General features: G+C 34.4%; 3 protein-coding genes and 1 long non-coding RNA gene across 4 annotated transcripts; 3 read left to right on the top strand and 1 right to left on the bottom strand.

The window, feature by feature from the left end:
- Positions 1 to 1,692: 1,692 nt before the first annotated feature.
- LOC110229211 lies at positions 1,693 to 2,815 on the top strand. Its single transcript, XR_002332715.1, has 3 exons — positions 1,693 to 2,116; positions 2,251 to 2,321; positions 2,390 to 2,815. It is a non-coding gene; the product is annotated as an uncharacterized LOC110229211 (long non-coding RNA).
- Positions 2,816 to 2,993: 178 nt separating this feature from the next.
- LOC9316694 (RING-H2 finger protein ATL78) lies at positions 2,994 to 3,955 on the bottom strand. The gene has a single exon (XM_002878747.2). The coding sequence runs from the start codon at positions 3,650 to 3,652 to the stop codon at positions 3,056 to 3,058; it is 597 nt and encodes a 198-aa protein (XP_002878793.1). The 5' UTR covers positions 3,653 to 3,955; the 3' UTR covers positions 2,994 to 3,055.
- Positions 3,956 to 4,222: 267 nt separating this feature from the next.
- LOC9316693 (putative B3 domain-containing protein REM15) lies at positions 4,223 to 10,656 on the top strand. The gene is made up of 17 exons (XM_021028836.1): positions 4,223 to 4,460; positions 4,591 to 4,655; positions 4,822 to 4,932; positions 5,039 to 5,138; positions 5,238 to 5,366; positions 5,908 to 5,972; positions 6,066 to 6,195; positions 6,302 to 6,401; positions 6,501 to 6,629; positions 7,884 to 8,021; positions 8,271 to 8,341; positions 8,440 to 8,719; positions 8,807 to 8,916; positions 9,008 to 9,320; positions 9,412 to 9,521; positions 9,611 to 10,066; positions 10,149 to 10,656. The coding sequence occupies exons 10-16, from the start codon at positions 7,892 to 7,894 to the stop codon at positions 9,989 to 9,991; spliced, it is 1,395 nt and encodes a 464-aa protein (XP_020884495.1). The 5' UTR covers positions 4,223 to 4,460; positions 4,591 to 4,655; positions 4,822 to 4,932; positions 5,039 to 5,138; positions 5,238 to 5,366; positions 5,908 to 5,972; positions 6,066 to 6,195; positions 6,302 to 6,401; positions 6,501 to 6,629; positions 7,884 to 7,891; the 3' UTR covers positions 9,992 to 10,066; positions 10,149 to 10,656.
- Positions 10,657 to 10,759: 103 nt separating this feature from the next.
- Positions 10,760 to 12,471, top strand: LOC9314860 (F-box/kelch-repeat protein At1g64840). Its single transcript, XM_002880579.2, has 2 exons — positions 10,760 to 10,926; positions 10,998 to 12,471. Exon 2 carries the CDS (start codon positions 11,025 to 11,027, stop codon positions 12,120 to 12,122), a length of 1,098 nt encoding a protein of 365 aa, XP_002880625.1. The 5' UTR covers positions 10,760 to 10,926; positions 10,998 to 11,024; the 3' UTR covers positions 12,123 to 12,471.
- Positions 12,472 to 15,219: the final 2,748 nt, after the last annotated feature.

Raw genomic sequence — 15,219 nt, 5'->3', positions numbered from 1 at the left:
GTGAAGCACACAGAGTTTATGATTTTTGCCATTCTTCTTCTTTTTACTTTGTTATACTTAAGTTTGTGTTGTTCGTTTATGGTTTTACTTAGTCGAGGTCATAAGCTGATATTTATAGCTAAATTTCATTCATTTTATATTTAGTATATTACGTATGACCTATCAACCATGATCATTATGTCGACACTACATTAACCATGTACGTATAATTATACTATTCTTTACCTAATATGTTTTTATAAAAACATACATTATATCTTATTTTTGGCATTTAGAGCATTTCTATTGGCTTACAAACTCAATTGTGTAATTATTTCTTTTATTTGTTCCTTTTTTTCTAATTTTTTATTTTATTTTAATATGGAGTTTTTTTCCCTATACACTCCTAATGGAACTGCTCTTAGGTTCAACTGTTCAAGGTATAACTCATGCCTTAATAAAATTTAAAAAATGTTTGAGTTGAAAAATATATATTACCAGCTCATAATGTAAGTAAGATCAAGTATCAGAGTATGAAATTAAACCATGACTAATTAAATCAAATTTTGTAATTATTTCTCAGTATTGATTCCACATTGAAATTAAACCATGACTAATTAAATCAAATTTTGTAATTATTTCTCAGATTCCACACTATGGCAACATCTATTTTTCGTGTATCATAATGCAGTTTTGTATTAGATTGAGTTGACTAGGTGTCAAGTTAATGAACAAAATATTATTATATACCATTATAATTGGAGTGAGCTCATTTTTAGAATTAGACCTATAAAATGATTATTTTGATCAATATCACGGTTAGAAAATTACATTGTAAACAAATTCTACAGTGAAGCAATCTATGAATTGATAAGTAAACAATCGATTTTCTTAATGCGTCTCATAAAATTACCCAACACCACCATGTGTGGGTTTCAACGTCCACTATCGGTGTGTGGTCTTGTCTTAAAAAACTTATTTAATAATCCTAAAAATCAGAGGTTTCACAAAAAAAAAAAATCTTATAAATCATCACAATTAATTTTTTTTTTTTTGTGTTTTGTTCATATTCACACGATATTAGAAATCATTTTTCGGTATGTCATATATCCTAAATTCGTCCAAGTTCAAACACGTTTAACTCTAAGATTTTGTCAGAAATTTAAGTGAAACAGTAAATGCACGTTGGTGATATAAGTAACTAATCAAATCTCTTAATGTTTCTCGTGCACAACCTTATTTCAGAAATTGAGATGTTACAGACTGTTATGTTTCAGAACCCTCATGACTGGAACTCTACATAGCAGATGCACAAATTCCCCTGACCTGTGGTGTTCCAAGCCACATTGATAGTTGCAAGCTTGAAAGACTAGGTTTGGACATGTCTGTCTCTTATTTAGGCCTTGGAGCCACACAAGAGATGAAATCAGCTTCAAGTAGAATTTTGGCATTCTTGTTACTTTGAAAACCTGATTTTTTTTGTGGGATTGTTGCTTTGTTTGGCAGCTTAACAAGCTGGAGTTTACAGTGAAACATGGAGATTTCTTCACTTTTAAACCGAACCAAAGAGGAGGAACTCTGGCTCTACGTTTGTCCGTTGAAAATCCAGAAGAAGATGAGGAGTGCTCATCAGAAGCTAGTGAAGTAGTCTCTTGCCACTGGACCAAACATGGATGAAGACAGGAACCAGGATGATAGAAGCTGACAGGAATGCACAAAAATAAAGGAAAAGAAGGGTAACTTGATATGGAAAGCTCTTCATCATCTCATGAATTATGATGCACTAGTTTTAAGCAAAAATGAAATATGACAAAAATAATACAAACCAGATACAACGGTCAACGGTACCGTTGATTTTAAAAATTAAAACAAAGCACAAGAGACCCTCCGTGTCAACCAGAAGCTCTCTCACTTTGAACTAGACAGACAATGTTCTGTGTCTTTGTCACTTTGAGGGTTCTAAACTTCTATTCCACAGTTTGGGTACAGACTCTTTCTTCTTCTCTCTTTTGGTACCAAATTGAATAATATATTTGCTTAAATTTTTCTTACATGTTTCTGAAATTGCAGCAATCAACAAAATTGGCGAAGGAAGACATCAACCATGATTTGGGCACGGACTCTTTCTCTCCTTCCAGTACAAAAATTGAAATAGATTTTTTTTTTTTTTTTTTGTCGAATTCCTGAACTGGATTTGATTCCCCTGTTTCAATACAATATTGTTTGTTATGCGATTAAGCTTCGATGTTCATGTTTTAATTTGTCTCTTAGGTTAGGAAATCAGCAAACATGGCAAAGGAAAAGAAGCGATCGCTGCCGAAAAGCTACCGAAAAGTTCCAAGGTACCAACTCTTTTCTCTCTTCTTAATCTTTGATGTTGTGGTGATTTCTAGGTTTTATTAATTTGTAGTTCGAAACTATCTTGTGGCCCTGTTGTCGCTATGGAAACGGTTTTCTCAAGAACGAACTCTTGAAACCGTGTCTGGATGTGCTTTTGTTATCACACGGTGAAGGTGAAGAATTCAGTCTCATAAGAGTTTACTTGACGTCGCAGAATGATTGCAAAAGGCTTTGTTATCTGTTAAAATGACAATTACAGACTAGAATAGTTTACTCATTTGTGTGATGCCTTCCCATATTTGGGTCTCACTTGTTGGGCTAATGTGTCACAAAAGCAGTTCTAGTGATCATATGAAGAATTATAAAAGTAGAAAGCAGTTTCTTATAAAAGTAGAAAGCAGTTTCTCGTTTTGTACAATTTGCCAAAACGAGAATGGTGTTGCATACCGGAATCAAACTTGTATTGAAAGTAATAATGTGAATATGAATTTCATCAGATCTAACTGAGTGATACATAAAAAGATAAACCCTAATTAGTAGTATCTTAAAATCTACGACACTATAACAATTGTGAAACCGTACCCCTACATTAACTACATGATCACTACAAAAACAAAACATAATTTGAAACCCTAACTAGACTCTTAACACACGGATCAACTAAAATATACAACCATACACACACAAAAAAAACCATGTTTTGAAACCCTAATTATTAGACTCTGTTTCACTTTTGCTACTGGTAAATAGGTTGGCGACAGAGAGGACATGAATTCTGTTGTCGATTCAACCACTCGTTGAGACAACCTTGATGAAACAGATGCGAACAATTATGCATATGGTAGATAGATCCCGACTCCAACATATCCTCCAGACATATCGCACATGTCTCTGTTTCCACCAAATCTGTTGTCGATGGAGCACAATTACAAGACACAACTTTGAATACCTTGCGTGTAAATCTGACGGAGACTCCCATGAATAAGGGTTGTTGTGGCAAGTGATCAGAACTTTGATCACTTCTTAGCTCTTGTGCTTTAACAACAATCTGGTCAGATATTTGTTTGGACAAGACATGATCGTGGAGTTGGGTATGGACAAGTTGATAGAGGTAGTTTGGTTCGAAGCTTTGGAATTTGAGATAGATTAGTGGGTCGGAAGGAGGAGAGTCCGGGTAAGAGCCAAGACTCGTGACACTATGATCGTTGTCGTCTATGAGAAATTCCTCGACTTGTCTCGGTCGAATGATTATTAGTTCGTTTAAGAAGCCTGAAGATGGAGTAAAAAACAAAGCCGTTACATTAACATCGACGTTGAGTGATTTGGTTTCCATTATCTGAGAGTGAATTAAGATAACAAATTCAGAGAAAGAGAGATGATCTCAGTCGTAAGAAATTGGAAATAAGAGAAGAGATTGTTGTGAAATTGGAAATTGTGGAGAAGTCAAGTGTTATGTTATGTTTTAATAAGCAAAAGTCTGATTACAATTTCCTTTTTTTTTTTCAACTTTCCTCTTGTTTCCTTTTTTTTTTTCTCCAAAAGTATTTTTATTGTTGTTGTATTTCCATTTTTCATTTTTAATGTATCTCACTATTGACTATACCATAGCTTAATAATGTCTTATGAATTTCCTTCAAGTCCGTCAATCTCCTCTGTTTTATCCTCTGCATCGAGCTTTTTTGCACGAACTGTAATTGGGCCTGGGCTTTTAACAGAAATCACGACCCATCTTCTTGCCACTTAACTCAATTTCAATCTTAAACCGAAGACTAACCACGAGACTGAACCAGTCCTTAACTATGTGAAACCCACATGACAATTTTAGTATACTCTTCTTCTCTGTGAGTTTGGTGTTCTTCCCCTTTGCTAAATTCTGGCAATTAGATTCGATTCTCTGTTTTCAGTATTTATTGGTCAATTTATACATGTTTATTTGATCATGTTTGTTTGATCGAAAATTGCAGAATTAAGCAAAGATGGCAACGGAACAGAATTAAGGCATACAAAATGCTTAATTTCTGTGAGATTTGATTCTTCAATGTTTGTTGAAAAGAAGATTTGTTTGTTTCTGTGAGATTTGATTTGATTCTCCGTTTTCCAATGTCTTTTGGCGAATTCTGGTTATTGTCTTCCCTCTTTTGGTACGAAATTGAATAACCTTTTTGCTTATCGAATTCTGGAATTGAATTCGATTTTCTCATATCAATATATGCTGGCAAATCTTGCTCTTGATAGTTACTTTTCTCTATTCATGTTTTTTTTTTTCTTCAGAGTTCTGGAATTGCAGCTATCAGCAAAACATGGCACCGAGAAAGAAGACATTAACCATGGTTTGGGTACAGACTCTTTCTCTCCTTTTGGTACAGAAATCGAAAAAGTTATAATTGTTATCGAAATCTCAAACATGATTTGATTCCCTGTTTCAATAGCAAAATTGTGTTTTAAGGACTGTTATGATCATCTCTGTTCATGTGTCTTATAGAAAATTGATTTTTCTTTTAGGTTAGGAAATCGCAACAACCAGAAAACATGGCAAAACCTGCAAAGGGCAAGAACAAATCGCTACTGGACTGCTCTCCTCTCCTCGAAGAGCTCCCGCAAAGTCCCGATTGTGTAACAACTCTTTTCCTCCCTGAGTTTACTACTTAATTTATTGGCATAAGTAAGAGTTTGAGTTCGGAAATTTGATTTGAATCTTTGTTTTCATGTTTGTTGGCAGAAGTAGTTTGGTGTATGTATGGTTAAAAAAAATCTTCCTTTATATACCTGAGACATCTGCTGGCTTTAAAAAAAAAAAGAAAAGTTCCTTATGATTTCAGGTAAAGATCTTGTGATTTCTGATGTTATAGTGATATTCTAGTTCTAATTTCTAAACCTTGTTGTCCTTATGGAAATGGTTGTCTCATGAATTCTCACAGTTGTGTGTGGTTTTCTAAAGAAGTCGGCTTTCGCCCAAGACTCATATGAAACTTAATCTGCAGAAGATGTTCCGAGTCACTTTAATGATAATGATATTCCATGATCGATCAGCTTCAGCTCCGTGATAGGTTAGTCACTTAGATAGGTCTCTCTATTTTGGTATTTGGGATTGTCTCAAATTTTTTTGACTTTTGGCTACTTGAAGATTTGGGGGAATTATCTTGATTTTGACATGATTTTCGAATACAGTATAGAGCTTGATACTGTATATTGTTTGTACACGCATATGCGCAAGAAGCAATCTTTGTTCTTTTAGTTCAAAGCTAATTTAAGGTACAGTAGTTTGTTTTGGGGGATATGTCTCACTCTTATTAGATTAGCTCAGGAATTTTGAATCAAGGTTAGTGTTTGCGAGTTCGAAAGATAGTACTTATAGATGTTTGGATTGTTAAAGTATCATCGGGTTCTTATGGTTCATTATCTATTCTTAGGTGAATTGTGTTGTCTCATTTTGTGTTTTGGTGTATGCTACTCAGAAAAGCATCGCATTGTTTTTAATTCGAAACCTGCTTGAATCTGTGGCTTGTTGTATAATGATCTCCTTCAACATCTGCTGGCAAATCTTGTTCTTGATAGTTACTTTTCTCTATTCATGTTTTTTTCCTTCAGATTTCTGGAATAGCAGCTATCAGCAAAACATGGCACCGAAAAAGAAGACACCAACCATGGTTTGGGTACGGATTCTTGTTCTCCTTTTGGTACAGATATCGAAAAAGTTATAATTTTTACCGAAATCTTGAACTGGATTTGATTCCCTGTTTCAATAGCTAGAGGAATCGGGGAAATCCTGAAGCAAATCCGAGAAAATGTAACATGGCAAAACCTGCAAAGGACAAGAACAAATCGCTACTGGACTGCTCTCCTCTCCTCGAAGAGCTCCCGCAAAGTCCTGATTGTGTAACAACTCTTTTCCTCCCTGAGTTTACTACTTAATTTATTGGCATAAGTAAGAGTTTGAGTTCGGAAATTTGATTTGAATCTTTGTTTTCATGTTTGTTGGCAGAAGTAGTTTGGTGTATGTATGGTTAAAAAAAATCTTCCTTTATATACCTGAGACATCTGCTGGCTTTAAAAAAAAAAAGAAAAGTTCCTTATGATTTCAGGTAAAGATCTTGTGATTTCTGATGTTATAGTGATATTCTAGTTCTAATTTCTAAACCTTGTTGTCCTTATGGAAATGGTTGTCTCATGAATTCTCACAGTTGTGTGTGGTTTTCTAAAGAAGTCGGCTTTCGCCCAAGACTCATATGAAACTTAATCTGCAGAAGATGTTCCGAGTCACTTTAATGATAATGATATTCCATGATCGATCAGCTTCAGCTCCGTGATAGGTTAGTCACTTAGATAGGTCTCTCTATTTTGGTATTTGGGATTGTCTCAAATTTTTTTGACTTTTGGCTACTTGAAGATTTGGGGGAATTATCTTGATTTTGACATGATTTTCGAATACAGTATAGAGCTTGATACTGTATATTGTTTGTACACGCATATGCGCAAGAAGCAATCTTTGTTCTTTTAGTTCAAAGCTAATTTAAGGTACAGTAGTTTGTTTTGGGGGATATGTCTCACTCTTATTAGATTAGCTCAGGAATTTTGAATCAAGGTTAGTGTTTGCGAGTTCGAAAGATAGTACTTATAGATGTTTGGATTGTTAAAGTATCATCGGGTTCTTATGGTTCATTATCTATTCTTAGGTGAATTGTGTTGTCTCATTTTGTGTTTTGGTGTATGCTACTCAGAAAAGCATCGCATTGTTTTTAATTCGAAACCTGCTTGAATCTGTGGCTTGTTGTATAATGATCTCCTTCAACATCTGCTGGCAAATCTTGTTCTTGATAGTTACTTTTCTCTATTCATGTTTTTTTCCTTCAGATTTCTGGAATAGCAGCTATCAGCAAAACATGGCACCGAAAAAGAAGACACCAACCATGGTTTGGGTACGGATTCTTGTTCTCCTTTTGGTACAGATATCGAAAAAGTTATAATTTTTACCGAAATCTTGAACTGGATTTGATTCCCTGTTTCAATAGCTAGAGGAATCGGGGAAATCCTGAAGCAAATCCGAGAAAATGTAACATGGCAAAACCTGCAAAGGACAAGAACAAATCGCTACTGGACTGCTCTCCTCTCCTCGAAGAGCTCCCGCAAAGTCCTGATTGTGTAACAACTCTTTTCCTCCCTGAGTTTACTACTTAATTTATTGGCATAAGTAAGAGTTTGAGTTCGGAAATTTGATTTGAATCTTTGTTTTCATGTTTGTTGGCAGATGTAGTTTGGTGTTTGTCTGGTTAAAAACATCTTCCTTTGTATACCTGAGACATCTGCTGGCTTTAAAAAAAAAAAGAAAAGTTCCTTATGATTTCAGGTAAAGATCTTGTGATTTCTGATGTTATAGAGATATTCTAGGTCTAATTTCTAAACCTTGTTGTCCTTATGGAAATGGTTGTCTCATGAATTCTCACAGTTGTGTGTGGTTTTCTAAATAAGTCGGCTTGTTGTATAATGATCTCCTTCAAACCAGGAACCACAACTTCTGATTAGTTTTTTTTCCTTAACTTTTGCTACTTTGTGGGGTTTTTTTTCAACTTGAACGATGTACATTACAATTCATTGGTGGAGAGGTGACTTGTGGACTGTGTTGATAGCTTCACACGCAAATCTCTGCAGAAACAAGACGAGACTTGTCTCAGTGAAATTCCACTTCTCTCCATGCGATGAAAAAAGTAGTTTTTTTTTTTACCTCAAAGTGGGATTTCATAGTGCACAAGTCTTACTCTGAAACCAAGTCCATTAATAAATACAGAAACCAAGAAGACAACAATAAATGTATAAACTATTTCTGATTTGACAATAACCAAAAAAATAACCAAAGCTCTCGAGCTCCAAGGAGAGTTTACCAATATAAACAGTCTCTTCATCAAATTACTCTGAACTTGATGAAATGTTGTGTTCCCTACATTAGAAACTGAAAGATTTAGGCATTTTGAGAATGGCAAAGCAACATTTCTTCAAGCCTCTTCTTCCCGGATTCCACAGTCACTTGGTACACTCTTTCACCCTTCTTCTTTTTCTGTCTTTGTCTCTCTGAGAAGCTCATTGAGAATAAATGGGTCTGTTTTTTTTGTTTGCATGTTGCTTCAGACAATTCCTGTGGCTTTCTTCTTGAAGAATATAGAAGGAAGACATGAGCAGAAGACGGCGGAGCTGAGATCAGACGCGTCAAAGATAACTTGGGAAGTGAAGATTGATGGACAGAGACTCACTGACGGTTGGAAAGAGTTTGCTCTCTCGCATGATCTTCGAATCGGTGACATTGTGGTGTTTAGACAAGAGAGAGATATGTGTTTCCACGTTACAATGTTGGGACCTAGTTGTTGTGAGATTCAATATGGTTCGTGTTTAGACAACAAGAACAACCTCGGTGAGTTGTGTTCTTTCGTCTTTCGAACTCTATCCATCTATATAAGTTTTAACTAATACTAGTTGGATTTGCTCTCTTCGATTTCAGGGAAGATTCAAAGGAAGAAGAATCCAAGAAGAGAAACAGAGTCTTCGTCACTAGATCCTTCTTGTTTTGTGGCTAATGTCACGGTTTCGAGTCTACGCGATGACAGACTGGTATTCTACTCTTAATTTGAACCCCAAAAGAAACTCTCGTTCTAGGGTCTGAAATAGATCAAATTCATGTTGTATTGTCATGTTTTTACAGAATCTTCCAAGAAGTTTTGTGAGGGAAAATGGTCTAGACAAAAGATGTGTAGAGATTGTTCTGATGAATGAAAAGGGCAGAACATGGACTTTAGATTTGAAAGGAAACAAATCATACGGAACTACTTACATCAAACGAGGATGGAGAAGTTTCTGCCATGCCAATGGACTTAGAGCTGGAAGTATCTTCACTTTCAAACTGATCAAAAAAGGAAAAACTCCGGTTCTACGTTTGTTCTCCAAAGAGCCAGAAGAACAAGCTAATGAAGCGTCTCTTTCTCCAGAACTGGAAAGCAATGAAGATAGCAACCTTGGTGAGTTTTGTTTTGTCTCTCTCTCTATAATACTTGACATTCAAGAATCAGTTTCACTATTACCACTTGGATTTATTCCTGTCATTTTCAGGGAAGATTCAAAGGAGGAAGAATCCAAGTAGAGAAACAGAGTCTTCTTCACTAGATCCCTCTTGTTTTGTGGCTAATATTACGCGTTCGAGTCTACGTTATGACATACTGGTATTCTACTCTTCATTTGAACCCAAAATATCTCTTATACTAGAATCAGAATTAGACCAAATTCATGTTGTATTGTACTGAATTTCCAGTATCTTCCAAAGCGTTTTATGAGGGCAAATGGTCTAGACACAAGATGTGGAGAGATGATTTTGATGAACGAAAAGGGCAGATCATGGGCTTTAGATTTGAAACGAAAGAACTCATGCGGAACTACTTACATCAAACGAGGATGGAGAAGTTTCTGTCGTGTCAATGGACTTAGAGCTGGAAGTTTCTATACTTTCAAACTGATCCAAAATGAAAGAACTCTGGTTCTACGTTTGGTCCCCAAAGAGCCAGAAGAAGAAGAAGAAAAAGCCAATGTAGAGTCTCTTTCCACAGAACCGAGTGATGAAGAGAGCAGCCAAGATGAGAAGAGCTCACAAGAATGTTCAAAAACAATGGAAAAGAAGAGTATATTGATACAGTAAGCTTCATCTTCCGCATCCCAAAGCCGATTCGTGACCGTAACTCTAACACTTTACAACGTCACCTTATCTAGACTGGTTAGTTGCACCACTGAGCCATTTTCTCTTTACAGCCTTATCGATTCTGAACTCTAGTCTCCGTTGTTTGAATCTTTCTCAGACTCTTCCCATACCTTTCACAAAGGTGAATGGCATACAAAATGCAAAGAAGATGAGTTTCTTGGATAAACATGGCGTGAAATGGTCTACGAGTCTGAGGTTTGAACAGGACCGTCAGAGAATGAGACTGGTAGGAGGCTGGAAAGAGTTTTGCGATGCGAACGGTGTGAAGATAGGAGAATCGATCATGTTAGAGCTAATTTGGGAATCAGACAAAAGCTCTGTTCTTAAGTTCTGCTCCAAGGTGATGCAAGAGATCAAATGAAACTGTTTCTGAGGTTATGGAATTACAAGTATGCTAATTAAAGCTTTTGTTTGATATCTCAGTTTTCTCTTCTTCCTACTAGTTTACTAGAAACTCCATGCATGCTTTGTCTAAATGCTTATGGTCAATGTTCTTTTTGAGTGTTGTTGTGTGTAATAATTTCAATATTTGTATCGTTTACTATGTTCTAGCTACATTGAGAGAGCCTGCGACAGCTCATATGGTCACTTCACTTTCTTTTATTTTTGGACTAAGCTAATGTGTAATTATGTCTTTTAGAAGCTGAATCATAAGTATAGACTGACTAGATCATAAATTATGTTTATTTGACCTATTATCATAAATTATGTTTTAAAGCAGAAAATGTGTATATTTTTTTTCAGAACGGTCAAAAGGATATGGTCTGGTCTTGACCTGGTCACACACTCACACTCGTCAGTTATTTGTTAGAGGAAGTAAACACAAGAATCGCTCCATCAACGGCTCCTTCCGGATTTTAAAAACTGACTATTTCGTAAGATAACTTGTCTGACTTTTTACTTTTTAGGCTTTTTGGTACGTTACTGAAAGTTTTATTTGAATCAGTTCTAAGTTACATCATCATCATCATCCATGAAGCCAGACTGGTCTCTTTTACCGGAGGAACTCCTGCCCATTGTTTCCAAGAATGTGGAGGACTGTTTCGATGTTGTTCATGCTCGCTCTGTTTGCAACTCGTGGCGATCCACGTTTCCCTTTCCTTCTTGCCTATTACGCCCAAGTTACTCTCTTCCTACTTTCGACGAGTTCACTCTCGAAAGCAAAGACTTATGCACCCTCGAGAAGGTCCCTATGTTCCTCTTTAGAGTCAAAACTCATGCTGCTTCTACGTCGCCTTTTGAGTATTTTCTGGGAGGCATAGGCCGAGATGATCATATGGATCTTCCATCTCCCTTTCAATGTTCAGTGAAAGTGAAGATCCCAGGATTTGATCCAACCTTGATGAACATGGTCGACTGCCAGATCCTCTCTCTAGGCCATCAGTATAGATTGATCGGTTGGGAACCTAAAGATTACAGAGGCGTGGCTTTTCTTCTCCTAAACAAGGAGGGAAGAGAAGGAGAATTCGTTGTGATTCTCAATTACACTAACATTTTGATGGTGTTAACAAGTGCGGAAATGAAGTGGAAGCGGCTTGAGAACGTCCCATATGCTATATGCTCAGATTTAGTCACTTTTAGAGGAAGATTTTATGCATCCTTTCTTAGCAGAAATACTTTCGTTATCGATCCTTATTCGCTGGAGGTGACTCTCTTGATGCCCTCACCTCAAAAGCCACTAAACTATATGGTTGCATCTGGCAATGATGAACTTTTTCTAGTTGAGGTAACCATCCTAAATTTTGATATAATAGATTTTAGCCGGTTCACATGTATAGTGAGTAGGCTAGATGAGGAGGGTGGTAAATGGGTTGAGGTCACCGATTTGGGAAACCGTGTGTTGTTTATTGGAAACTTTGGAAATGTCTCTTGCTCGGCTAAGGAACTTCCTGATAGTTGTGGTCTGAGTGGGAACTCAATCTTGTTCACCAATGAGCCAATTTTCGCCTATAAATATGGAGTAAATACTGTAAGCCCGGAAGAAGATCTCAATTGTTGGAGAGCCACAAGGGAGAATCGTGTAATGATCCTCAACACATCTCCGATTTTGGCTCTCCAAATTGAGCGCTAAGCCGAAAATCTCGCTTTGGGATACTTGTGACTTTTTATTGGTTTTGTTTTAATTATATCACAAACAAACTTTAAACTTTGCTTTGTTTGTAGGGACTTTGTGATCTCTCTTGTTACTCATTGTTTGGGAGTTTGTGTCTTGTGTCACGGCGATAATGCTGAAGGCTAGATAATTTGGTATTCAAGTCTTAATATTATTTTGTTCTAAACTATTTCCCACAACCTTTTCAACACCACACAACCATGTCTCTGTAAATAATAGTGCGGCTGTGTTCTTGGTATCACACGGTCATGTATATGACGAAAGTTTTTCAATTTTGCAAAACGTTTTTAAAGAAGTATGTTTTCTACACAAAATCATATCGAAAATTGAAATCTTTATACATGTGTTCCAAGCCATCTTTCATGGCTACAAGCTTGAAAGACTGTACATTGCTGTCTTCAGGAAACTAATTTGATAAGGCATTCTTGTTAGTGTAGTGCATGTCTACGTGTTTTCTTGTCTTATCCAGATTATGCTTGTAATTTAACTCCTAATTTATTACAATAATCTCTATACTATTAAAATAGAAGTACAAATGTAAATGGGTCGGGTCAAAATCAGAAAATTGACCCGAAATTCTGAAATCGGATCTTTGAAAATTTTGGAATATAAATTCGAATTAATAATGAAAAATCGAACTAAAATCAAATGTTTATGGAAATCAAATAAAATTTGATTGTACTTATGGTAACTAATTATAAAATCATATTCCGAACAATATTATATATTAATTACGTATAATATATTTGTTCATATACTTTTGGAACTAATTCCATAATAATCAACGTTTTTCTCATTAATTTTGCTTATTTTAGCCAGTTATCATTAATTAAAAGATATCTTACTTGCTTCTAGAGATTTCTAGAAAATTTATCACAACTAACCCATCTATTTTATAAATTAAATAGATTTTTTTTTTATTTTGGTCATGTAAATTAAATAGATATGAAATCTATGTAACTAATTTTAATTTAAATAGATTAAATCGAAATTATGGTATTTTCATACTTATAGCTTACCAAAGAAGTTTAAATTTCAAATTATAAAGATGTCTTGAATATGATTTTTAGAATTATTCAACAAGATGATAAATATTTATTAAATTTTGTGAATCATGAAAAATATTAATTATTTTTTAATCATTATATTTCACCTTTCAATCTCTCATATAACAAATAAGATACATATTCTATTATTCCTATGTCCAAACTCCATTGTGTTGTATGACTAAATAATATTTCCATTAGAGCTGTCAAAACGAGTTGATTCATCCCGTTAAGCCTGTTTTGCAATAGGCAAAATATATTTTGGCATGTAGTTAGTCTGTCTGCACGACCCGCGGGTAGCATATATGAAACACAAACCCGTCGCGCGAATGTATGCTGATTTGCGGGGTTATCTGTGGATTTTGTTTAAATAATTTTAGAGTAACCAAAATTTTAAATTCTACTAAAATAAATAAATTAGAAAAAATTTAGAGATAATAATCTTTTATATCATTATATTTATAAATATTATAATTTCATTTATTAAAAGTTTTTTAAACTACCACATGTTGAATAAATTATATTTTTATCAATAAATACTATCATGCGGGTTGATCCGCCAACCCGCGGATGAAAACCGATGACCCACTGCGAATCAATCCATGTGGCCCGCTTATTTGCGGGTTTAATATATTTTCCCAAATCTGCCCAATAGTGAGATGATTTGGGCTCGACCCGCGGTTTTTGACCTATTTTGACTGCTTTAATTCCCATGATTCGTCTAATTTTTGAATTCTAAAACACAAAATTCCATTTTGTAAATCATAATTAATATGATTGGTTTAATTATAAACAATTTAATATTTTATTTACAATTTGTTATTAGGAATATTTATAAGTACACAAAACGATTCGTTCTACTAAAAACACGCACAATATTAAAATCAACGTATGTAAATCAATATTCTCCCGCGGTGGACCGCGGGTCTGATCCTAGTTTATTTCATTATAAAGATATATGAATATGTGACAAAATATTCAAACATCCAAAGTATAGAATTGCGGTGGATAAAATTGATATTTTTGAATCTCCATCGATACGTATAAAAGTATTGTTATAATCATCACGATTTACATTATACATATATAATTATGAACTAAAAGATAAGAAAATTACAAAAAGAAATAAAATTTAGAGTGAAAACTCTTCTGATGATGTCTTAATTGATTTTTCAACTCATGCAACATCATAAGAAACAAAACAAAATATTTAGAATTTTAGATATGATGCATGAGAATGAGAGAATGAGATAATGGTTATTTATAGGATAAGAAGTGATGGAAGTTACATTTAGATATAATTAATTATGAGAGTTACAATTATAATAATTGTGTATTTGAATGACATTGAGTGGATGAAAAAAATTAATATATAATATTTATGATTTCAGTTATAATTTGGTATTAAAGTGTGAATTTATATATGTTTAAATGTGTTGCATATGTGGTTTAATTGCAAAAAAATTATATTTTTTTTTTACTTTTGAAAAATGAATTGCCAAGTGAACCAATAAAGAGAGAGTGAAACCTTACTTTTATATATATATGATTAGGATATATGATGTGTCGTTGTTTATAAGAAAAATGATGGCTGTTAGATTCATCTCTACCGCCCAATTTTGAGTCATTTGAAAATCTAAGATTTTTTTTTTTTTATTCAATGTATCTTAGACTACCAATTAATGTTTTTTAAAAAGATAACAAAATGAGAAATATCTTTACTTTCCCATTTTAAATAATATTTTCTACATATATGTAGTTTATTTTAACTATCTTTAAAAAGTTTACTTAATCACTCCAACTCTTTTATTCAATACACCCCCTAAGAATACGAGTATTAAGTATTACACTCAAAAGTATTGAGTAATACACCCTATGACTAAATTTTGAAAATGACTTCAAAAGTTTGTCATTTTAAGAAACTCATATATATATATATATATATATACGAGAATTTTATTAATTTTGTATACAAGTTATCCAAAAATACTTGAACATATCTCGTAGGT

This window comes from Arabidopsis lyrata, assembly GCF_000004255.2.
Source record: "Arabidopsis lyrata subsp. lyrata unplaced genomic scaffold ARALYscaffold_4, whole genome shotgun sequence".
In the NCBI taxonomy this organism is placed as follows: Eukaryota; Viridiplantae; Streptophyta; class Magnoliopsida; order Brassicales; family Brassicaceae; genus Arabidopsis; species Arabidopsis lyrata.
The sequence above is the reverse complement of the archived record's forward strand: the minus strand, read 5'-3'. Positions and strand labels throughout refer to the sequence as shown.